The sequence below is a fragment of the Mixophyes fleayi genome, chromosome 11 (assembly GCF_038048845.1).
Source record: "Mixophyes fleayi isolate aMixFle1 chromosome 11, aMixFle1.hap1, whole genome shotgun sequence".
Lineage (NCBI taxonomy): Eukaryota > Metazoa > Chordata > Amphibia > Anura > Limnodynastidae > Mixophyes > Mixophyes fleayi.
The window spans coordinates 39,017,128-39,042,786 of NC_134412.1; the positions used below are offsets into that span (position 1 = coordinate 39,017,128).

General features: G+C 40.9%; 1 protein-coding gene across 4 annotated transcripts in view; it reads right to left on the reverse strand.

Annotated features, from left to right (window-relative positions):
• Positions 1–706: 706 nt before the first annotated feature.
• The window catches only part of LOC142107788 (transmembrane protein 11, mitochondrial-like), a 31,932-nt gene continuing 6,979 nt past the window's right edge, over positions 707–25,659 (reverse strand). For all 4 annotated transcript variants that reach the window (XM_075191404.1, XM_075191405.1, XM_075191406.1 and 1 more), the window contains one exon: positions 707–7,239. In XM_075191404.1, the coding sequence (XP_075047505.1) occupies positions 6,723–7,239 (517 nt within the window). In that variant the 3' untranslated portion in view covers positions 707–6,722. The remainder of the gene's footprint in view (positions 7,240–25,659) is intronic.

Genomic DNA, 25,659 nt, shown 5'->3' on the forward strand with positions numbered 1-25,659 from the left:
TCAGTTGATGTAGATAAGCCAGGGATTCAGCAGGAGAAGGGCCAACCGACAAGCCGGGTCGGCACACAATAGACCAGCCGGTGCAGACAAGCCAGGGACTCAGCAGGAGAAGGATCAACCGAAAAGCCGGGTCGGTACACAGTAGATCAGCCGGTGCAGACAAGCCAGGGATCCGGCAGGAGAAGAGTCCACTGACAAGCCGGGTCGGTACACAGCAGATCAGCCGATGCAGACAAACCAGGGACTCAGCAGGAGAAGGGCCAACCGACAAGCCGGGTCGGTACACAGTAGGTCAGTTGATGCAGATAAGCCAGGGATAGATGGCATGGCCCCGTCTCTGGAGCGACGATGACACTCCCCTGTACCCCCACAACAATCTCCCACCGTCTCCGCAAGTTTCCAGATGCTCTACAATTGTGGACAGATAATTGTGTGGGAGGAAAGACACAGAGCTGATCTAACGTGCAGCCTTCTCCAACTGCCGCCCGCATGCAGATAAATTGAATAAGGTATGTACACCTGCAATATAAAAAAAAAACCAAAACTTTTAAGTTGGAGACTATATGGGTATTAAAACATCAAACAAAATTAAAGAACGGATATCCCATATGCTTTATAACTTTCTGAAATGAGGAAGTGAACAAAATGAATAAGACATTTTTTTGATTGTATTGTGTATCCATCGATAAGCAATAAAGGCACAAGATCATGTGAGAAAAAATATCAAGTTTATTAGGATAACATACATCACAATTTTAACATATGGATAAGAGATTGCTGAAAATATAAATTATATATAATTACAGTTAAAGTTATGAGGACTCCCAACTTTCCAGACCTTATAATCTGGCCTTACCTAAGCGTCTAACAAAATAATTTTTTAACAGAGCATCTTATTTCTTTGTTTTCACTCTCTTTTAATATTTCACCACAATGAACCTGGTGAATGTGGAAGTGTGGACAATTTTAAGTTTGATTACAAATAAAAGTGCTTTTAATACTGTAGAACAATATAGGATTTTTTTGGACTGAATTGCCTTTCAAATCTTGTCTTTAAGAAAATATGTTCCTAGTAAGATGGAAGAGAACCCCCTCAGTTTGAATGTGAAATAGCAATGAGCTGCTGTAAACAATATATGAGGTGAGTCATTACCTAGTGTGGACCTATTTCTTTTCTGTTTTATGTTACAGTTACAACATATTTCTTTCCACAATTCATTTTCTTTCACATATACACTACATGGCCAAAAGCATGTGCAGACCTGAACATCATATTATGTGCCTGTTGGGTATTTCATTCCAAAACCATGGGCATTAATATGGAGTTGTGCCTAACTTTGCTGCTATAACAATCTCCACTCTTCTGTTAAGGTTTTCACTAAATTTTGGAAAGTGACTGCAGGAAATCACATCCATTCAACCACAAGAGCATTAGTGAGGACAGGCATTAATGTTAATTGATATGGCCTGGCTCATTGTTCTCGTTCTAATTCATCCCTAAGTGGTTCGATGGGGTTGAGATGAGGAAGTTCTTCCACAACATACTCAGGGAAACCATTTATTTGATGGACCTTACTTTGTCCATGGGGGCATTGTCATGCTAAAACAGGAAAGGGCCTTCTCAAACTGTTGCCAGAGTTGGAAGCACACAATGCTCTAGAACAGGCCTGTCCAACCTGCAGCCCTCCAGATGTTTGTGAAACTACAAGCCCCAGCATGCTTTGCCAGTAGACAACCTGTTGATAGCTAGAAGGGCATGCTGGGACTTGTAGTTTTACAACATCTGGAGGGCCGCAGGTTGAACTGGCCTGCTCTAGAACATCATTGTATCCTGTTGCTTTAAGATTTTCCTTCACTGGAACTTTATCCTTCGTTCAAACATTACAGTTGGCAGTACATATGCAGGTAGGAAGTGTTAACATGGCATTACCCAAACCCAGATGTCTTTCAGACTGCTAGATGGTGAAGGGCGATTCATCAATCCAGAGAAACCCAATCCATGAAGCTTCCACTGAACAATTCTTGTGCAGACATCGCTTCCAGAGGCAATTTGGTTCTTGGTAGGGACTGATGAACTCCAGGACAGATGATTTTTATTCACTTCAGCACTTTGCAGTCCTATTCTGTGAGCATTTTGATTACCACTTTGCGGCTGAGCTGCCTTTGCTCCTAGAATTTAACACTTCACAACATTACTTACAATTGACAGCTCTAGCAAGACAGAAATTTGATGAACTGACGTGTTAGAAAGGTGGCATATGAAAGTGTCAAGTTTAAAGTCACTGATTTCTTCAGTATGACCCAATCTACTGCTAATGTTTGTCTATAGAGATTGCATGGCTGTATGCTTGATTTTATGCACCCGATAGCAAGGAGAGTGTCTGAAATGGCCAAACACACTCATTTTTTTTTTTTAGGAGTGTCCACATACTTTTGGCCATGTAGTATAGATCAGAATGACTGCAAATTGCTTTTTCCTTGTACCTCTAATTGACAAGTACTTTACAGATCCTGCATTTTGGACAATACAACCTCTTTAACAGAAAACTATGAAAAAAGCACTTGTTCAATTTTTGAACAAGTAAATTTCGCATAAATATCTTCATGCTCTCATTTCGAGGGGTAAAGACATATCAGTAGGACTATAGATCTGTATCATTGGGTTTATCCCGAGTGGGATCTACACTTGTTTGTGTAGTGTAAAATACACAAAATTGCACTGTATGCACCCAAACAGAAAATGCATGCATATGCACCAATACAGATATGTTCACATGGCACTTGTGCCTTCGTATGACTGGAAAGGCAGAACAGGGAAGGGAAAGGGTATACAAGTACAGTACAATGCTTGTTCACACAAAAACACAGATGCAGACCTGCAGATACTGTCTGTAGGCATATCCCCAAACCTGGTGCTAATGGAGTGAAAATTGTGTAGGAGAAGAGGGTGATGAACAGTGTGAAAAACAGCAGCGAGGTCCAGGAGGATGAACATGAAGAAATGATTTTTAGACTTTGCTGTAAGTAGATCATTAATCACTTCTGATGAGAGCAGATTCAGTGAAACGTTAGGGACGGAAACCTTGCAGAGAGTCGAGTTTGGAGAGAAGAGAAAGTGAGACAGGCAGTTGTACACCAATTGCTCAATTAGTTTGGAGGCAAAGAGGAGGAGGAAAATTGGGCGGTAGTTGGAGAAAGAGGCTGGATCGAGAGATTGTTTCTTTAGAATTGGTGATATGAGCACGTTTAAAGGAGGATGGAAATGTGTGAGTGGAGAGAAAAGATGAAGCGGTGTACTAGAGGAGGGTATGCAATGGGGGAAAGGAAGCAGAGAAGTTCGGAAGAAATAGGGTAGAGGGGACAGGTTCTAAGCTGATGAGAGCAGACACTTCATCTTCCGTTATTAGAGAGAATGAATTGGGGAGTAGGTGAAGGTGTGTAGAGTGGGTGGAATTTGTCATGAGGAAATATCTTGTTGAATGGTGTCGATTTTTTCTTTGAAGTAGGTGGCAAGCTCATGGGTTGTGAGGAAGGAAAGGGATGGAGGTGCAGGTGGGCAGTAAGTTGATGGTGGCAAATGAGTGACATGGGCAAGAACACTGGGCGGGCATTAGAGATTTGAAGTATGTTTATTTGGCAGTTGAAAGGGCAGTGCTGTAAGATAAAAGGATGAACTTACAGTGAAGGAAATGCGTGATAGAAATGAGATTGCCTCCAGTGGCGCCCTGCAGTGTGGGAATACTTTTGCAGGTAGACGGTCTGCTGAGTGTGCCATGGTTGGGGTGTGGAATGTCAGAGACTGTATGTGGTAGCTGGAGCTGCAATATCTAGGGCTAGGGCTGAAGTGAGTGATTTGTTGCAAAAACAGACAGCCTAATTAGGGCAGGACAATGCAGTCCTAGCAGAAAGTAGTTGTGTTAGTGAAAATGAGAAGTAGATTGGGTCAAGAGTACTTAGAGGGTCGCTGAGTAATGTAGATTTGGGTGCAGGGAGGAGGGCATGAGGTAAATTGAGGCTGAAGGAAAGGGGATGGTGGTTGGAGAGTGAGAACACTAAGTTGATGAAACTAGAGAAGGAACAGTAGCAAGAACAAACAAGATCAAGAGAATATCCATCACAGTGGATGGGAAATGAGATCCCCTGGGAAAGACCAAAGGAGAAGGTGAAAGAAGTTTAGTGACAGGATAGACAGTAGGATTATCAATGGGAATGTTGTAATGGCCTAGTATGAGAGTAGCCAGGTCAAAGGATTAAAACACAATAAAAAAAAAGACAGCAACATGAAGGTGGAGTGAGTAAATAAGACGGATAGTGTGGTCTTCAAAGGAAGAGAATGAAAGGGAGAGAGCGCAGATGGTATAACATGAAAGGTGCAACTTGGAGAAAGTAGAATGCCTATACCACCATCCTGTTTCCGGGTATGGTAGAGTGGCTTAGGGAGAATTCCCTGTAGGAGAGAGCTGCAGGTGATGTAGTGTCAGTGGAGATTAAACAGGTTTCTGTTATTGCAAGGAGTTTGAGGAATGAACTGATTATGAATAGATTTAAGTTTCTTACAAACTGATCTGGCATTCAGAAGGAAAGAGAGGATAGTGGTGATATGTGGATAAAGTTGGTGGGATTGGAAGTACGGTGTAGATGAAAAGTTTTGGGGTGGAGCAAGGAGCGTGAGCAGATAGTGAGAATTGTACGGGGCCCAGGGTTAGGACAGATGTCACCAGCAGTCATGAGAAGAAGCAGGACAAGAAAGAGAACACGTAAGTATGATCTGTGGATGTGAGGTTTATTTCTGTTTATGTAGGCTGGTAAGTGTGGTGCGTGCATGTGTGTAGACTAGCATGAAGGGAAGTAGTGAAAGGGAAATAATAATAGGGGATGGAGAAATAGGATGATGGAGTGGAGTTAGGAGTGAAGTGTGCGGAAAGTGAATAGGAGAGTGTAAATTGAGTAGGTGCCTGATGTAGAGATGGGGATGAATGTGTATTAGCTAGGGTAGGTAATAACAGACTGGAAAGGAACAATTGATCCAAATTGTGCATGACAATGGAGGTAGTGAAAGATATTTTACTGCTCCTTGGCAGTAGTTAATAGAGTAGGAAGTTTTTGCAGCTCTGATACGACGAGGTCTATCAGCCAAACATAGATGTTAACAGCAATCGCATTTGAGATTTGAGCTCAGTGGGCAGTTGAACAGATGTTGGAACAGCAATGACAGTTGAGCTGTTTCACAGCTGAATAGAGATGGTAGTTCAGTACATCCTAAAACAGCTTTGGGCAAAAAGCTCAGCTGATGTGCAGCTTACTTTAACTACCATCCACAGAATGTGATAGACACTTTGTATTGGTTATTATTATTGTATTTATTGCACTAACTGCAATGAACTATACATAATATAACTGCGGTTGATTGACTCTTAGGGCCATTTTCTTCTGGGGAGGGGCACATTTTTTCAGCCCAGGTCTGAACAGGCTATGGATGGTTGACATTATGACAAGGGGGACACAATGCTGCAGGTTTCCCAGTTATAGTGTTTCCAGTCCAGCCTGCCACAACAAAATGCCTGTAGCAGCTTGCTTTTGGTTTTTTTTGGGGGGAAGGGGAAGAAAATAAGGCATATGTGTTCATCAGTGCAGAATGTGTAATTTGTGGGCAGCATGGTGGCACAGTGGTTAGCACTGGGGTCATAAGTTTCCCCGACTATGGCCTTATCTGTGTGGAGTCTGTATGATCTCCCCGTGTTTGCGTGGGTTTCCTCCGGATGCTCCGTTTTCCTCCCACACTCCAAAAACATACTAGTGACTGGTAAATTAACCTTAGTCTCTCTGTCTGTGTATGTTGGGAATTTAGACTGTAAGCTCCAATGGGGCAGTGACTGATGCGAGTTCTCTGCTAATGATGATGATGATTTATGAATATGATGTTTTGAAATGATCAATAAACAGACATTTTTATTGTATAGGATGATGAGTAGAAAATTCATTGTCTCTCACCAAGTGTAAAAGTTTGTATTTGAGAGGAAAAATAAAATGTTCCATTCTGTCACTACAGAATACATTATAGGTGACATTTATAAAACTATCTGGCACTTATTCCTGTGAGGTATTGTTGAAAGCAGGCCATCCAGGAATTTTCATTCTAATGTACTAGGATTTGGCCTTTAACAAAGGCTTACCAAACCACCATGTAAAATATACCCAAATAGATTCTGTTAAAATTATGCTATGGATGACATATGACAATGATAAAGTATCCATCAAAAAAAGCATTGGTAGAACATGTAGATAGGTATGGATATCATTTATAATATAAGGCCGCACAGTTAATTCCTCAGTTCAGTTTCCAAAATCTGTCAACTAGGTTGAACCAATACAGTCTAATTGTAGGAATAAGATTTTATTTCTCACAGAATATACTGGCCATCCTGTGGTTTCTTAATCGCAATAACTACTTGAACTGTTACCATACTGAATCATTGCAAAGGTAATATATAGATATTGTAAATATAAACAAATACCTTGTCCAATTCTATTCTAGAAGTCTCCTACTGGAGAATCAAATGCCACCCAATTCATAAATGACAGACGCCATATTCAATAGCCTTTGCTACACAGAATTCAAATTTGTTGCATATGTGCTTCTTAGGGTAGGAGTTTTGTGCATGAAATTATACATAAATGTTTCAATGGTCAGTATCTTCACTGTAAGTGTTATATGTATGCTTTTAGTCTGTGCATAATTCAAAGAGTTTCTGGGCACAATATACTAGCGCAGTCAGTGCAATAACATTATGAAGTCTCTTTCTTTGAGTGTCCTCGCTGCGAATTAATATTACTGGTGAGGAAGTCCTTAGCGTCCCTGGAGGGAGTAATGCAAGCTTTTGCCCACTCAGATCCACCTGATAATGGCAGCATGGGTCAGACTGCCAGGAGACACCATAAAGAGCAGCACATGCCACACTCAATGCTCCAGCTGGTATTCCTAGATAATGAGCACAGCTATTAGGAAGACCAAGAGGTGATAAGAGGCATACAACCCCTGTTATAACGGAAGTTCTGTGTATGCAATTGCCCACTGAAATCCAGCGAGCAGTTTCATCTCCCAGGCGTGCAGGTTCAATCAAAATGTATTCATACTGGTGTTCCAATGCAGCATCTAACTCTGCTTCAAATCGCTCTTGAGAGAAGTCACCATCATACACTTCATGAATTACATAGTAATCCATATGTGGTGGAAATGTTCTGAATAATACAAAAGAGGCAAAAACAAAAATTACTACTACACCATAATCATGTAATACAGCAAAAATATAATTGAGAACATTTATATTATACTAAAGAGCATTTAGTAACATTCAGATGTATGTATAAAACGTCAGTATTTTAAGGTATTTTCACATGAAAATATAAGCTGGTGACCATGGATCAAGGACAAAATAATAATTATATATCTCACACCCTAACCTGTTCCACCAGAAATATATGATTTATGACACCTGGGATAAGTAGTTTTAAAATCATTATTTAATTTGGACAATTTAATTCAATAGGAGAGTCAGATACAGCCAGATACAAGCACAAACGAAATAATTTACAGTAATGGTGTTCAGTAGAGCTCTATACATATAATGCAGTGTACAATATTTTTTTGTTTATGTATAAAAGGGTGAAGCATCACCCATGCCATTTACCAAATGTAAGTAGCTCTTATAACATAAAAACTAGCTGTAATACGGCACTTCTCCTGTGGCGCAATAGATCTTGCACAGAGTAAAATCAAGGTACTAGTCGGGGACAATTCTAAAACTTGTCAGTGCATTTTTAATAATTGTAGGGCTATGCTGCAGTTTTCCTGTGTGACCATTTTTATAAATGTCTCCTAGTGTGAGAAATTGGTTATTTGACACATCATGTAACAAATGTAACAGCAGTCAGCCATAGCTAATCATTTTCCACTTAGCTCCTAAAACAAAGGAAGAGGATTCGCCAACACATTGCACAGGCAAATAAAAACACGGCTACTAGCAACAGTTCATGTTTTCAGGATTTCTTTAATCATACAGAGGTGAATTATTCTATTTTTTGGATCAGTAATTATCCCACCTGTTTCTATAGACAGAAATCCTGAAAACATTACCTGTTGGTAGCTCTCTATAATAAGTTAAAATAATACATTTAAACATATATGTAATAACATAGCAGGCATTTTAAACAAGTGTTACAAGCTATAACAATCAAATTTGACAATAAAACGGTTAGGCGGTTGGAGCTTCAGATGAGGGCTCAGAGGGCCTCCTGTTGCCCATCACTGCTCTATACAGACTGACAAAACTCCACTTTCCACTGCTCCTGCCACTGTCATCTATTGTGCGTGTGCTCAGCTTCAGTTAAAGAGGGGTGACGAATGTAATCAACTCTACCTAGCTCTGCTCTGAGTCAAGTTCCTCTTGCTGTTTCTAGCACGACTCCTGTAGATTCTAGGAGGCATGCAATATTTGTTGGAACGCATTACACCGAAGACCTGTCACTTTACTACTCCAAGACATTTTCAATATGCCATCATTGTTCTTAATTGTGTGCTATAGGAAATCTATGATATTAATTTGAACTAAACAATGCCTTGCAAGAAGGGAGATTCCTATCTCTCAAGGTTTGGTTACAAAAGTTGGAAACAGTCACCTTGTCAAGCTGGGTACACACTACACGGATTTCGTCCAATAATCGGCTAAATCAGCCGACATACGACCGCTTGTTCAAAAGTCGGGTCAGTGTGTGCAGTGACACGATGGTCGAAAGACTGCCCAAATGGACGATTGTCGCCTCATTTGGTTGGTCGTACCGTTTAATATTTTCGTTCCAATCTCGTTTCCGTTGTGTAGTGTGTATAAACGTCTGACCGATCCACAACAGTGAGTACGAAATTACAGTCATTGCTCACGACAACATGGCTGTAAAAAGTCACTAAAGGGACTTCCGCTCTTCTCTTTATCGTCCTAAGACTAGTGTGTATGCAGTCCATGGACCGAGCGATCGGAACATCGATCGCATGTAAAATCGAACGGCATAAAAAGTTGGTGGAAAATTCTGTAGTGTGTACCTAGCTTTAGAAACTGAAAGACACTTGAGTGATAAATTCTGAATAAACATTTGTAAGAGACCATTACAAATTGAGAACCGGTCACATGTTATTAGTCAGTTACTAGTGTCGGGGTGTGAAAACAATTGTGGTGTCATTGAACATCATACCATCACTGTATTATGTGTACTAAATGCAACTTGTGATACTGTTCCATACTTAACAGTTGTCAACACTTTAAGGACACTTTTAGCCACAGAGTCAATGCATTGAACCATGTTAACCCGATACTGTGTCACCAGACCTTGACAACTACAATCTCAGTAATGGTTGTTGAACTTCCAAGCTTGGGACAGGAGGCACGAGGAAGGGATGTTTCCTGTCCCAAGCTTGGTTTGTCAGTGCTATTTAACCACTAGTCTTTATTACGCATAACAAATCAAATCATACCAGGACTAACGACAGGTTCTTTAACTTCTTAAACATGCCCCACACCACACTCTTTTCAGACGACCAGATACAATGATTTAAAAGTAAACTGAAGTACATCACAATTTTAACCGATTGACCCACAGCCTGGCATATATTTGTTTTCTAAATATCCCCTAGTCTGGTCAAAAACATTTAAATACTTGAGAATAATATGAACTATAAAAGATGTCCAGAGTATATAATACCCTAAAAGGAGTAAATAAAAATGCAAGATGGAGGTATGATGCACCTTACCAATCACTCCCCCAGGATATATAAATAATATCATAAAATTAATATTCTAGGCACAGATACTGTATGTATTGTAAAAGACACCAGCTATTATACCTCACAGAATCTTTAAGAGTATATATTCCCTTTTTATATGAGAAAGCTGATGTCTCCTCTGTAATGGCCTTCTGGGGAGATACTAGTCAGTACCAGATGTGTTAAGGTGTTATATAGAAACACATTTAAAATATTTGACCACATAGATGGGATATATGTCCAATTTGGTTTAAATGCTGGATAGAGCCTGCCCTGCTGTAAAGCTTTTCAAGATCTTAGATACAGTGGCTATAAAAAGATATCCACCCACCTTGTATTGCTTCACATTTTGCTGTGTTACAACATGGAACCAAGATAGATTTATTTGCAGTTTATTCCGACTAATCAACACAAAGCACTCGATAATGTGCCCAAAAATATTTAATCCAACCATTTGTTCGAATTGATTGTGCACAACAAACTGAAAAAAGTGATTGCATGAATAGTTATATTTACCACCATCCTACCCCAGAATCAAAACTTCACAGAATCACTTTTGTTAAGAATTATAGTTTTGCACATCTAGAAACTGGAATGTTAGCTAATTCTTCTAGTCAAAATGGCTCAAGCTCCATCAGGTTGAATGGCGATCATTGGTGGACACCAATATTTAAATGGTGCTCAATTGGTTTGAGATCTGGGCTTTGACTAGGCCACTTCAGGATATCAACCATTTTGGTGGTAAGCCACTTCACTGTGGCTTTTGCTGTATGTATGCTTTGGTTCCAAGTGTTCTTTCAGGATTTCTCTGAACCTTTCTCAGGTCATTTTTCCCCTCTATTTTTATGAGCTTTCCAGACCCTGCTGCAGAAAAGCATCCCCATAACCTGATGCTGCCCCCACCATACTTATACAGGGCAAACTTCAGCAATAATGTTCCTCAGTAGGAACCTGAGATCTTGTTGGGACTTACTAAAATCAGAAATGTAAAGAAGTCCATAACAAGCAATTCAAAAATATTTATCAAAAACTAACTAGAAATGTTGGCCAAGAACTGCTGGCACAATCTATTGAGAGGAACATAGGCAACCCAATAACATGATGCGGACACCACCATGCTTCACTATAGGGATGGTTATTTTCAATGTGATGTAGTGTTAGATTGGTGCCAAGCAGTGCACACAGCATTGAGGCCAAAGTCAAATGTTGGTTTCATCAGACCATAGAATTTTCATCTACATGGCAAATGCAGCCAGGCTTTGAGTTTGAGTTTTGGAGGGCAGACTGTTCTAGGCAGTTCAGAGTTGTTCCAAATACTCTATTTTTGTATGATGGACTGTGCTTCAGGATATATTCAATGCATTGAAAATATTTTTGTACCCTTTTCCTGATATGTACTTCTCAATGACCTTGTCCCGAATCTGCTTGGAATGTTCTTTTGTCTTTGTTTTGTAGTCTTTGCTTGGAAATTCACTAACTACTTGGGGGACGTCACAGTACAGGTGAATTTATGCTGCAATCATTTGACACATCCTAACTGCACACAAGTGGACTCCAATAAACTATTAATATGACATGTGAAGAAACTTGGTGACTGCAGACAAAATCGAATATGGATATAATAAGGGGGTAACTACTAATCCAATCATTTAATTAAACTCAATCACAGAATTAATTTGGACAAATGGTTGGACTATTTTTTTTGCACATTATCAGTAGTTTGTATTGATTAGTGGGAATAAATGTCAAATCAATCCATAATTTTTCCATATTGTAAATCAGCAAAATGTGAAAAACTCCAAGATGGGTGAATACCTTTTATAGCCACTTTATGTCATTTGTACTACCCATCAAGTATTAAAACCATCCTCTACAGATCCAACAGATCTTCAATCATAAATTTGCACAATATTTCATCACATAAAATTGTGATGGAATAATGAGAGAGAGAGAGAATATGAGAGAGAGAGAGAATATGAGAGAGAGAGAGAGAGAGAATATGAGAGAGAGAGAATATGAGAGAGAGAGAATATGAGAGAGAGAGAGAATATGAGAGAGAGAATATGAGAGAGAGAATATGAGAGAGAGAGAGAATATGAGAGAGAGAGAGAAAGAGAGAGAATATGAGAGAGAGAGAGAAAGAGAGAGAATATGAGAGAGAGAGAGAAAGAGAGAGAATATGAGAGAGAGAGAAAGAGAGAGAGAATATGAGAGAGAGAGAAAGAGAGAGAGAGAATATGAGAGAGAGAGAGAATATGAGAGAGAGAGAGAATATGAGCGAGAGAGAGAATATGAGCGAGAGAGAGAATATGAGCGAGAGAGAATATGAGAGAGAGAGAGAATATGAGAGAGAGAGAGAATATGAGAGAGAGAGAGAATATGAGAGAGAGAGAATATGAGAGAGAGAGAGAGAATATGAGAGAGAGAGAGAGAGAGAGAGAATATGAGAGAGAGAGAGAATATGAGAGAGAGAGAGAATATGAGAGAGAGAGAGAATATGAGAGAGAGAAAATATGAGAGAGAGAGAGAGAGAATATGAGAGAGAGAGAGAGAGAATATGAGAGAGAGAGAATATGAGAGAGAGAGAATATGAGAGAGAGAGAATATGAGAGAGAGAGAATATGAGAGAGAGAGAATATGAGAGAGAGAGAATATGAGAGAGAGAGAATATGAGAGAGAGAGAGAGAGAGAGAGAATATGAGAGAGAGAGAATATGAGAGAGAGAGAGAGAGAGAGAGAGAGAGAATATGAGAGAGAGAGAATATGAGAGAGAGAGAATATGAGAGAGAGAGAGAGAGAATATGAGAGAGAGAGAGAGAGAGAGAGAATATGAGAGAGAGAGAGAGAATATGAGAGAGAGAGAGAGAATATGAGAGAGAGAGAGAGAATATGAGAGAGAGAGAGAATATGAGAGAGAGAGAGAGAGAGAGAGAGAGAGAATATGAGAGAGAGAGAATATGAGAGAGAGAAAATATGAGAGAGAGAGAATATGAGAGAGAGAGAATATGAGAGAGAGAGAGAGAGAATATGAGAGAGAGAATATGAGAGAGAGAGAATATGAGAGAGAGAGAATATGAGAGAGAGAGAATATGAGAGAGAGAGAATATGAGAGAGAGAGAGAGAGAATATGAGAGAGAGAGAGAGAGAATATGAGAGAGAGAGAGAGAGAATATGAGAGAGAGAGAGAGAATATGAGAGAGAGAGAGAGAATATGAGAGAGAGAGAGAGAATATGAGAGAGAGAGAGAGAATATGAGAGAGAGAGAGAGAATATGAGAGAGAGAGAGAGAATATGAGAGAATATGAGAGAGAGAGAGAGAATATGAGAGAGAGAGAATATGAGAGAGAGAGGGAGAGAGAGAGAGAGAATATGAGAGAGAGAGAGAGAGAATATGAGAGAGAGAGAGAATATGAGAGAGAGAGAGAATATGAGAGAGATTGAGAGAGAATATGAGAGAGAGAGAGAGAGAGAGAATATATGAGAGAGAGAATATGAGAGAGAGAGAATATGAGAGAGAGAGAGAATATGAGAGAGAGAGAGAGAGATATTAGGGTCAATTTAGATAGCAGCCAATTAACCCACCAGTATGTTTTTGGAGTGTAGGAGGAAAGCGGAGCACCCGGAGGAAACCCATGCAAAGAGGAGAACATACAAACTCCACACAGATAAGGCCATGGTCGGGAATCAAACTCATGACCCCAGTGCTGTAAGGCAGAAGTGCTAACCACTAGGCCACTGTGCTGCCCTAGATACTCCATAAATGTTTTATTTTACAAATACTTTCAATTAAAGCATGATGCATTAACCCTCAGTGGCAGATCCAGGGGGGAGGGCAATTGGGGCAATCACTCCCTCCCTAGCAGCAGTTGGCATCCAGCGGCAGCTCACTATACTCATGTTCCCGGCAACTGACAGGCAGGCAGAAAATCCTGTCCAGACGCTCATATTGTGTTAAACACAATCAGCGCAGCTTTATCTGCCTGCCTGTCAATTGCCAGGAACATGGGTATAGTGAGCTGCCGCTGGATGCCCACTGCTTCTGTTGGCAAAAAAGAGGATGGGGCACAACTCCCCCCACCCCAAAAAAAAATACAGGTCCAGATCTTAGATATTCTGGCTAGAAAGCATAGTTTCTATATAGGATCCTGTTTGAAATAGGAATCTAGTCTCATCCCTCCTTTACGATGCCAAGGAGGATGTCAGTGATATTTAGGAGAGTATGAGAGTTCTGAAGCTCCCACTATTGGTTTACATAAACTAAGCATACCTTGCAGATGTTTGAGGGGGTTGAGTGACTCCCCTGACCAGTGGTAGTCAGTTTAACGATACAGACTACCCCGACAGCGACAACAACATTTCACTTCCAAAGAGTACTACCCCGACATGAAAAAAAACGACTTACCATGATACAGATGAAGTGATGTGACGGCCAGTTGAATTGCTGACTAATGAAAATGATGTCACATCAAAACGTGACTCCTTTTAAAGCGCCAATCGATGGACCCGGCTGCCATTCATTCAATGTAAGTATTATTTTAGGGGCTAGGAGTTAGGATTACCTTACCTTTACAAGCCGGGTCCGTCCATCGAAGCTTTAAAAGGAGTCGCGTTTGTCGTGATGCCATTTTCCTCAGTTGGAAAAACATCGGGTCATCACATCACTTCATCTGTTTCATGGTAAGTCGTTTATTTTTTCATCTGCTCCCCTCAGTATGAAATGGCTAAACAGCATAGACCTCTATATGACCATGGATATTTCAATATCCATTCAAGAACGATTTATAGAATTTACTGCAATATGGTTCCATTGGCTAGAGTTCAAAGAGGCTCATTCATACCGTACCCTTATGGGGCGCAATTAACTCCTTTTTGTATTGCATAGGATGCCTGGGCTTTCCCAATGTGGCAAGAGATACATAAACACAATTATACTGAAATCATCAGACCAGATTGGCTAATCAGTTTCCTCACATTTTCCTATATCTTTTAAAATATAGGGATCTTTCCATAGACAAATCTTTCAAACCTGTTCCACAGTTGGCAACTATGCTTACGCGCAAATAAAAAACATTTCTAGGTTTGCTTTTACAACTACTTTCCATTTGCAATAACCTGTCCTAGATTAAATTAATTGATGTTAAAAACACATTTACTCTTCCATCCTCCATTAAAATAGATTAGTCCCTTCTAGCTTTAGACAGAGACAAGAAATTAGAAAGACCCCAGGCATAATATATTGCAACTCCTCCTCTTCCCCGATGTATTTTCCTGTCTCTAGCTGAAATTAAAAAGGATGGGTCAATTATGGGACAGCAGATAACAATACTGGTAGTTTAGACACGGTACAAAACACAGAATCTTTACCAAAGGAGCGATGCCTCATGGTCCAGTCAATTACAAGTTCAAATTTAAATTACAATAGTTCCGACTTCTAGTAATGCTTTCCTCCCCTACGTAGGAATTCTCCGCTGGGCAAGGTGGCAAATGTCATTCGATTACAAAGGACCATTAGAGAGTCTCTCAACTGGTGTCAGAATAATTAGAGAACTGGGAGTTTCTCTAAGAACTAGACTGGATAATACAACAGACTCCAGTACCGCAAGCTGAGGGAGGGGGCCATCATCTGTCAAAGGTAATTAAGGGAGCATTGTCAAAGAACAAGAAGAAATTACACATAAATGTGCTGGAAATGCAAGCAGTCTGGGATGCAATTTAGAATCCTTCCATTCTTTTTACAGGAAAGTGTCTCAAGATATTATCAGACACAGGACAATGGTGACAGAGTTAGCAAAAGTCATTTAATGGGCAGAAATAAATCTGAAGTCCTTTTCGGCACGCCATATGGCAAGCAGAAAGAATCTCAGCAGAAAACAATTTAATCCAGAAGAGTGGACTCTACACCAGGAAATATTCCAGTTGTTAAAAATGTAGTTGGTCCACCCTCAAAGAGAGTGACAAATCAGAACACCAAACTACTCATGTGCTTCTTTCAACACTCATTTCCAGAAACAGAAGGTATAGACAGTATTGGCAGTCCAAAGGACTTTTCAAATTGGGTATGTCTTCCCTCCATGTCCTCTCATTTCTTGCACTTGCAAAAGATAAGAAAAAGTAAAAAAAAAAGCAGAAGTCATAGCAATCTTTCCCTTTTGGCGATGATGTCCATAGTTTAGAGTAGCTTGGGAGTTGCTTCAGGTACAAGCTTGGCTTCTACCTCTATAGCCAGACCTTTTCAACAAGGTCCACTTCTTCCAAATCCAAAAAAGCTATGTTTGGTGGCATGAAGATTGAGCAGGAATTGCTCAGAAATAAGGAGCAAAGAAGGCAACTAACACTTCTACAAGGAAGGAAAAATATTTTTTTTAAGAAATTCATCATGTGATGCGAGTCAAAAGAGCATCCAGCCACAGCTACTACTGGACATGTTCTTAATTTTCTGCAGTGTGGCATCAACAAACGTCTCGATCCCTCAACTTTAAAGGTACAGATATCCACACTAGGTGTCTTACTAGATACCAACTTCGCTTCAGATGTCTTTATTATTAGGTTTTCTTGATGTAGTAAAGATAATTAGCCCTTGCATTAAGTTATTTGTGGCACCATGGGATCTCAATAGTTTTAAACACTCTGATGTCTGATCCCTTTCAGCTATTGCAAAAAACCCTAAGGTGCCTTACATTAAAGGATGTATCTCTAGTGGCAATTATTTCTGCCTGGAGAACCGGAGAACTACAAGTTTTGTGGTCCAAAGCTTTCTGAATGTTTATTCAGATAAAGTAGCATTATGGACTAATCTAGCTTTCTTACCTAAAGTGGAGTCCACTTTTTATATCAATTAAGAAATCATATTGCCATCGTAACCAGCTGTTGATTGAGAAAGAAAACTACACACATTGGTTTTAGTCAGAGACCTTATTAACAGAGGGATTTAGAAGCAACTATTTGTAATCCTGACTGGACCTAGGAAATGATGTGTCTCATCCAAACAGAAATCATTGTACAGGCATACCAGAGAAAGGGACATAAAGTGCCAGAAATCAACCCCGTGGACACATAGGGCTCAGGTCTCAACAGTGAATTTCTGCATAACAGTGGAATGGTCATAAATGGTTGTGACAAAATGAGTGTGATAACCCTGTGACCATTCTGTTTCTCGTCTCTCACATAATGTTGATTATAGCAAGTACTTTTTATAGCCAATGCTTTTGTTCCCCAGCTCACCAGACTTCAACTGCATTTTCCAATAACATGTGGCTAAGGGGACATTGTAGTTCAGTGTAAATATGTATATTGTGTATTATATATGGATGACTTGCAGTAAGGTTATTCATTGTCTTAAAGTGAAGCCAGGAGGGTTATGGGTAAAGATCAGGTGGTGTCCAGGACACAGGTGAGAGGGCTGGAGCTACATTCATTCTTCCCCCTGCCTTCTTCTACAGGAAGCATGGAACAGCTGGGGACCCTGTGACATCACAAAGTAGTGTAAGAGGTTAATTTTAGGAGGGGCTCACTGCTACCTTATCCTTGGAAGTAGGGGGAAGCCAATTAGTATCAAATGTTCTCCTTAGGACTAATCCAGACGTTCTGTCTGCATCCCAGCAGGGGGCTTCTGTGGAAGGACAGCTCATCTTCACTCCCCTCTCCAACCCCCCCCCTAGTCCTGCACTGACCAATGGTTAAGAAGAATAGACCCAGGGGTTTGCCCAGGGAGGGGAAAGACTGTGGAAATTAGACCTGAGATATAAGGAGCCACTCCAGGGGGGGGGGGGGGGGGGGGGGAGTTCATTCTGGGATTTCATTCATGAAGAGTGCAAGATCTAGTTTTGAGTTGTTGTTCTCTACTAGAATTTATATATGCAGCTGAGAGACATCCATGGGTTGTGAAGTCTGGACAGCCAGGTGACTATAGCTCCTTAAGCTATTGGGGTAAGGGGCAGATGATGTGGTAAACCTGCCTGGCATTTATTTACTGTGTGTACATAATATTCTAGTGTTGTTTATATGACAATAAATGTACTGTTGTACTTTTGTAACTGCATTTGCCTGAGTGACTATACGAATCCTAGAAGGTACTGTGTAGACTTCCCTGGCATAGGAAGGCACCCGTGTGTGGCCAGCCAACATGAAGTGGGTAGCATTGGGCCAGAAAACCCTGTATCTTCACAATGGTAATAAAATGGTCTGTCACGGGCACTAGGAGTCTTTACCCAGGGATCACCAGGTGATAGGCTTACCAGAGCAATATAGGTGGTATTATGGTACTCTGGTAGCAGGGTGATCACGGAACAGGAAATAGCAGATGATGAGATGCTCAGGAAAATCTATGACTAGCAGCACTGGTAATATGGAGGTAATAATACACGAGGAACTGTATGGACAAAGGACACGTGAAGGTAGTCAGTGGTCTGCGGTAGCAAGTTGTACCACTGCTATAGTGAGGAGGAATGTCCAACAGAAACGAGGAGGTGATGAGAGTCAGCGGTCTGCGGATAGCAAGTTGTACCGCTGTCTTGAGTGAAGGAATGGAATCCAAGTGGAGGTATCCGGGGAGTCAGTGGTCTGCGTTAGCAAGTTGTACCACTGCTATGTGAAAGGATACTGGAACAAGTGACACAGGGAACAGGGATCAGTGGTCTGCCTCTAGCAAGTTGTACCACTGAATATATATGTGAGGAGGAGCACGGGGAGAGACTGCAACACAGGAGATACACGGGCACCTTAAACTTGATCCACAATAATATGCACAATATATAAATGACTGAACAGCACTGTAATAATAGAAAGTCTCTTGAGGTAATCCGGCACAAGATAACACAGTCAATGATGGCAGTAGACTCAGCGGATAGCAAACTCCAGAGAAGAACCAACACAGTCCAGCAAGATATGCAATACACCAGCACAGTCAATGAGAAGTATACATACCGTGGTTCAGAAGCAGGCTGTCAGACAGGAGTGCAGAGATACCTGAACGGCAGGAGGCCGGCAGGATGCGAAGTCCCTGGATGGGTGAAGCGGTAGTCAAGTAGGTGCAGCGCACAGGTAGGTAGACCAGCAGGGAAACAAATACACAGGAATCAGTAGAGTGTGGAACTGGACTCCTGGAGGACCCTGAAGAATAGCGATGGTCTAGCTGAGCGGTAAGTAGTGAGACACGAATCCAATGCTGACAGGCGGGTAGAGACCAGCGGGAACACAGGAAAGCATGGAGAGTGGATCAGCAGTTGAAGGACGAGTAGAGCTGAGGAGTAGCGGCAGCAGGACTCTGCGGACACACGGAGGTAGCCAATAGCAACCAGCAGGTGCAGTAACGATGGCACACGGGAGAGCAGAGTTGAGCTGGAACTGATGATCACGGAGAGTAGCGGATAGCAATAGTAGTAGCAGTCTCGAGGAAACACGGGAGAGTTGAGATGAGCTGAAGACTGAAGCGCACAGAGGCAGCGGATAGGAATCAGCCAAACAGTCACGATGAAACACAGACGAGTTGCAGGTTGAAGACTGTAGTGCACGGAGGCAGCGGATAGGAATCAGCTAACAGTCACGATGATGCACAGGTGAGTAGATGTAGATTGAAGACAGTAGTGCACGGAGGCAGCGGATAGGAATCAGCTAACAGTCACAATGGTATAAGATAGAGTTGAAGTGGCTTGAAGACTGTAGTGCACGGAGGCAGTGGATAGGAATCAGCTAACAGTCACGATGATACACAGGAGGGTAGAAGTGGTATGGGAACCACAGTAGTAGAAGTGGTTTGGAAACCACAGAGGTAGAAGTGGTTTGGAAACCACAGGAATCAGCAGCGCTGAATAAACGAGGAAACACAGGAACACCTTCAGAGACTCATGGGAATGAGACTCCAAGATCAGGCAACGTGGTATTGACCACAGGTGCTTAATATAGGGAGTGTTGCCTGATCTGCCAATTAAGTTAAAGGAACATACACTGAAGGGTTAGAAAGGGCTGCGCAAGCGCAGACCCTCAGGATGGAGGACGACCACGGTTCCTAAATGTCCGGGAAGAAGCACTCACAGTCCGGTGAGTGACATGGTCCTTATTATGCAGTATATATAGCGGATCTGGTGTTTGCTTGCCCTCTCTACTATTATTGCTTGAGTACAATGGCTGCCATGGAGTTATGGCTGGGCTCCATAGCAGCCCAGATTTCCCACCCATTTTGTATAATTATGCTTACATATTTCAGGAACTGCTGGGAAGTGACTCAAAGACACAGTGGAAGAGGTGGAGTTGCACTATATACTACATGGATGAGTTTCTAATCTCATGTCTAAACCTGAAGATAGAAGGGACTAATCCATTGTAATGGCTGTCATGGAGTGCCTTGAGGAAAAGGAAGTATAATTCATATTTTTAAAATCAATTACACCAGTGATGGGCAACCCAATATATTTCAAGGGCCCATGTGTGTCCCTCCACCCTTCACATTACAAGAAAAGCTACTGCATGTTTGAGATATCAGCAGATTAATTTCTATATTTTTCACAGGGTGAACTAGTCTGCTAAGGATGGGCAGGTGGTCTTACTCTAATTGCCCTAATTATAATTCCCCCATGGCTTCAATTTGGTATATGCTATGGTCATACCTCCTGGTACATAAGTGTTGTCTCTCAGTTTGGAAATGTATATAGACAACCGTTACAGTGCTACCTCAATTATGTCCCAGAATTTGCCTCTTTTGGGTCATCCTAAAATAAACTTTAAATAGATGAGATCTCTTTAAGTATATTTATAACCTGATGTCGCTTGCTAACATAATTATAGCACAAAGATGGCCTGCTGGTGAACCTTCTGTGGTACAACACTGGATGAGATTGCTTAAGGATACAATGAATCATGAGAGATTGAGGTGTGCAAGTAGAAAAGCTATCAAGAAATTGTCATTTATCACTGTTCAGCAGATAGCAAATGGTAGACATACACTATGCAGCATGTTGATATTAGGTTTGTAATTTACTGTGTAACAAATCTCATGTTGTCCGAACAGTTTCTCTATGACTTATTAGTTATAAATGTATTGATAACCTATTCAAATAATGTTACAGTATTAAGAGATTATATAGCAGAATTTTATGCTTTCTCCATCATCCATTCTGGGGAACACTGCTACAATGGGTTTGTCTGAGGGTGCTTGGAGTTGGCACTTAAATAGTTAAGAACTAAACTTGCTGCTGACTCCTCCCCTCAGCAAGCCCACAAACTCCAGCTATGTTTAAGTGCCCAAGGAGTTGGGCTGTGTTTGGTCTTAGCAGTACTTGCTGTAATTATAATATAAATTTTTAGTTTCATAGTTTCTTGTTATCAGTGTAGATGGGATGAATGTTTGTAACATTTTTTTTCCTCATATATTTGATAATGGAGCAGTGCTCCGTTTTTATTTTAAAAAAAAAAAAAAAGGAAAGTTATGCAGGAGTATAATGTGATGGATGTTATTCCCCTCTTGTTGGTTATGGTAAGGAGTGTTTTGTTCTATTTCTTCACGTGTTAATTTGAACAAATCTCAATTAAATTACACGACAAAGAAAAAAAAAGCCTCACATTACCCATAATTTCAAGAATAAATACAAACCCACATCACTCATCCCAAAATGCCCCCACATGCACCTCACCTGCTCCAAAATGAAACTCAATATGGATTTCCCAGTTGTTCTAAAATAGCCCCACATGCTCTCAGATGCCTACGAATCATAAGCCATGTACTCCAAATCTCTCCCACATTACACTGAAACCTATTGCATGTCACCAACACCTCCTCACAAACCCCTGAATACCATTCAAGACTTCCCCACATGCCATTCACATGTCCCACAGTCCACCCCACATGCTACTCATCATCATCAACATTTATTTATATAGCGCCAGCAAATTCCGTAGCACTTTACAATTGGGAACAAACATTGCTAAGACAATACTGGGCAATACATACAGAGAGGTAAGAGAACCCTGCTCGAAAGCTTACAATCTATACTCATACACAGCTCCACATGTCTAAATATACTTCCATGTACAGCTGGAGCCTGCAACGGAAGGAGGGGAAGAAAATGGTGTAGAATGCGCTGTACACTCTCTTACTACTCTGACATATATTCTACAGATACCATCCCACAATTACCAGCCATATAGTGCTAAGGGATAACCAACAACTGACAGCCGTATACTGGCTCACCCCACCATTGAAATTCTCATATTACAGAAAAATACCATTATTGCCAGATACATTTTGCATAGACACCTAATTGCTAGTCACATGCTGTTTGGTAGTACGTCGAATTACAAACCATGCGTTGCAGAAGTACCCTACAATTGTTAGCAAGAAGTTGTACAAATATCTTCTAGCTGCCAATAATGTACAGATTATCCAAACCCTTCTAACCAGCAAGTGTGTCATCTGCAGTACCTCTTGGTTCTTACAAACTGCGCTTTAATTGTTGGGATAATGCAGGGCTATGAGCAAGCACTCATTGCCTAAATGACCCAGAACCTGCAGGTCAATGATGTGCAGGAGTTGGGAGGAAGTGTTATTGTTGGGGTTATTCTGGCCTATATGCCCTTAGCGGTCATAGGTTTTGATAACTGTAACGCAGTGACTGTAGAAATGATGCCATTTTCTGAAGTTTACAGATTTTGCTAAGGAAGGTCAGTTATTCAAACCTTGTCTGTTGAACACCAGCAACCGTTTGTTTCTGAGCTTTCAACAGGTTATTTCAAGCAGAAGTGCTATTTCTAGTATCAAGAGTTATTATTTATTATCTTTTATTTATATGGTGCCACAAAAGGTCCACAGCACAATACAAGACATTTAGAATAGTATACATTAAACAGACAGCAACAATCCATAACACACTACATGAAAAACAAAAGAATACAAAGACCAGACATACTGATTAGACAAATTAAATAATGATAACTTGGTAAAGCAGATCAAGCTATTTACAGGGCAGTGCGTGAGAGTGATAGTAATATCCAATGTGAACTAGGCATGGCTCAAAAAGCCAGGGCTAGGGAAACAGGCCTAAAATGTACACAGAGTGATGGAATATTAGAGGGAGGACACAAGAAAAGAGGGCCCTGCTCATGAGAGCTTACATCTTAAATGGAAGAGGAAGACACAAGTAAGGTGGTACAGAGTGGGAGAGTGAAAATAGTAACTGAAGTAAAGGTATTAAGACAGGGGCTGATTTACTTCTTTATTAAGCATGTTTTAAGGGTGCGCTTGAAGCCTTGGAGAGGGGGAAGGGGGGGGGGGGGGGAGAGATTCATTGAGAGCTTTGTATGCGAGATTAAGACGTATCAATTTAACTCTGTAGGCCACTGGGAGCCGGCTGGTAGAGAGGTACAGCGCAGAGAGAGAAGCGAGAGATAAATAAGGGTGGCGGGAGCATTCAGGATAGAGGAGGAAAGGTGGGACATAAGGGAGTAAATAAGAGTTTTGGTGGCATCCATGGTAACAAAAGGGCTAGATCTTGGATATTCCCAAGATGTAGGTGAAAGGAATTAGAGGGGGGCAAATGTGAGGTTTGAAGGAGAGGGAGGAATCAAGATAACTTAATGAGCAGAAAAGAGGGTAGTGTTATCAACAATATGGGAAGGGGGAGTAAGGGATCCCCGGAGAGCAAGAGGATAAATTATTTTAGTCCTGGAAATATTGAATTTAAGAAAGCGTTGGAACATCCAGGATGAGACAAGGACATAAGGGAAGGGGAGAGGTCAGGCACATGACCATGAAATAGCTTTGGAGTTAATTGTCCCATTACTTTTGGTCCCTTAAAAAGTGGGAGGCACATATAGAAACCGTTGTAATTCTTACACCGTTCACCTGATTTGGATGTAAATACCCTCAAATTAAAGCTGAAAGTCTGCAGTTAAAGCACATCTAGTTTCATTTCAAATCCATTGTGGTGGTGTATAGAGCCCAAAATATGAAATTTGTGTCGATGTTCCAATATTTATGGACCTGACTGTATGTACCATTATATGCCTGCAAGATTACTGCACTGGTTAAATGATTAGTAAGATTTGTGAACTTTTTTTTTGTACCATTTTACTCAAATGGTCATCTTTACCGATTACACAAGATTCCTATCTTGTTTAGATATTATCGGTGCGACCCCGGTTTTGCGAACCGTGTCTCACATAAAGAAGCTGATTAGGGATGCTGGAGGATGATCATTTCAATGCTGCAGAGAAGAGAGAAAGGAGCAACCATGACACACTGGCTATATGACGAGGTGTGAGAGCTGTTGGCCGTTAGAGGAGAGGAGATAAAGAAACAGATCACAGGTACTGTTAAGGATGCAACAGTGTACTATAGCATATCAAAAATACTAACACAGTGTGGGATAAAGCGCAGCCAGCAAACGGTGGTAAATAAATTAAAGTCACTTTGCAGGCAATACTCCAAAGTGCATGACCACAACCGGAGAATAAGTGGTGGTGCCCGCATGGAATGTCAATTTTATGACCAATGAAACGCAACTCTGCCCTGGCAAATCCCATCGCATTGTCATCATTAAGCTGCCGTGACGCTCAAAGTCCTACAGCCAAGCGTGCCATCACTGATGATTAGCGATAATTCGCTGGAAGAACCTGCTGATTTGAAGTGTTCAAATCTGACAAAAGAAACCATTAATATGTCCGCAGAGGAATTGGAACACTAACAACCTTCACCAGACACCCAACCGTTGGCAGAGGCACAACCTTCGACATTGTCGCAGAACTCGACATTATGTTCAAACAGTAAGTTTATTCATCTTAATTTTTTAAAGTGAATGAAATAAATATATGACAGTGTAACATGACTAAACTAAAAACTAAACAAAACTACGAAACTAAACGTAAAAACATAATAAAACATGAACATGTTTTCTTGCAGCATTAAGCTACTGTGTAGGAAGGAGGAGGCCTCAGGCTCATATCAGCTTACAACACGGCTATATAATTTTGCAGCAATATTCATCCTCTGTGTCCCTAATGTATTTCCATTCTTTTTTCCCATCTCTACTTTACAATGTTCCTAAAAGGAAGAAGAAGCTGAATAAGATGGAACAAGCAACAAAACCCATGACCACAGTGTGACTGGATGACTGATAAATAACTTATTTGTGGCTGGATCATGTAGAAATAATTTATTGTAGAAATGTATTTCAATCAGAGGTGCAGGCACCAATGTACAATTTGAAATGCACTTATCGTGTTACATTGGGATGTGTTTTGTATGCAAGTGTCATTGTTTGGGTTTGTATCTTTGCAAGAGGAAGTCTATTTGGTGATAGCAGAAAATGTTAAGTAAGTCTTTATGTAAAGTGACAAAAACCTGTTTAGCCTGTATACCCAGCAGGGGGCTGCTGCCTGCCTTTCTGGTGTTACTGGATCTCAGATAACGCAAGCATCAACTTTTAGCACATAACAGAGAAGTGTAAATATTGTTAGCTTTGCATTACATGTAAATCCATGTTTGGGTAAACAAATTGCACTCGGATTCTAAAAATAGCCCATGAGGCTGTGTTCAAATCGGTATAAAAAGCCCTGTCTTGTATTGAAAATTGTTCTTATTGCTTCATTTGACCTGCTCCTGGTACCTTCAACCAGTGTGAGCAAATAAACAAGACTTGCTTCAAAAACCTGCTTGGACACTTCAGTATTCCTGTGACCTACAGATTAGACCCAAAATCTAATCCATTCCTGGCTGTTACTGAGGTTTGGACCCACCTTTCCCGGTACCACAACTCTGCCCGCTACCCAGCAGTGCTGACCAGTGCGATAGGACAGGGGGTATCCATCCACAGCAACCCTGATCAATCGGAAAAGGTCAGGAGTAACAGTCCAGCTACACT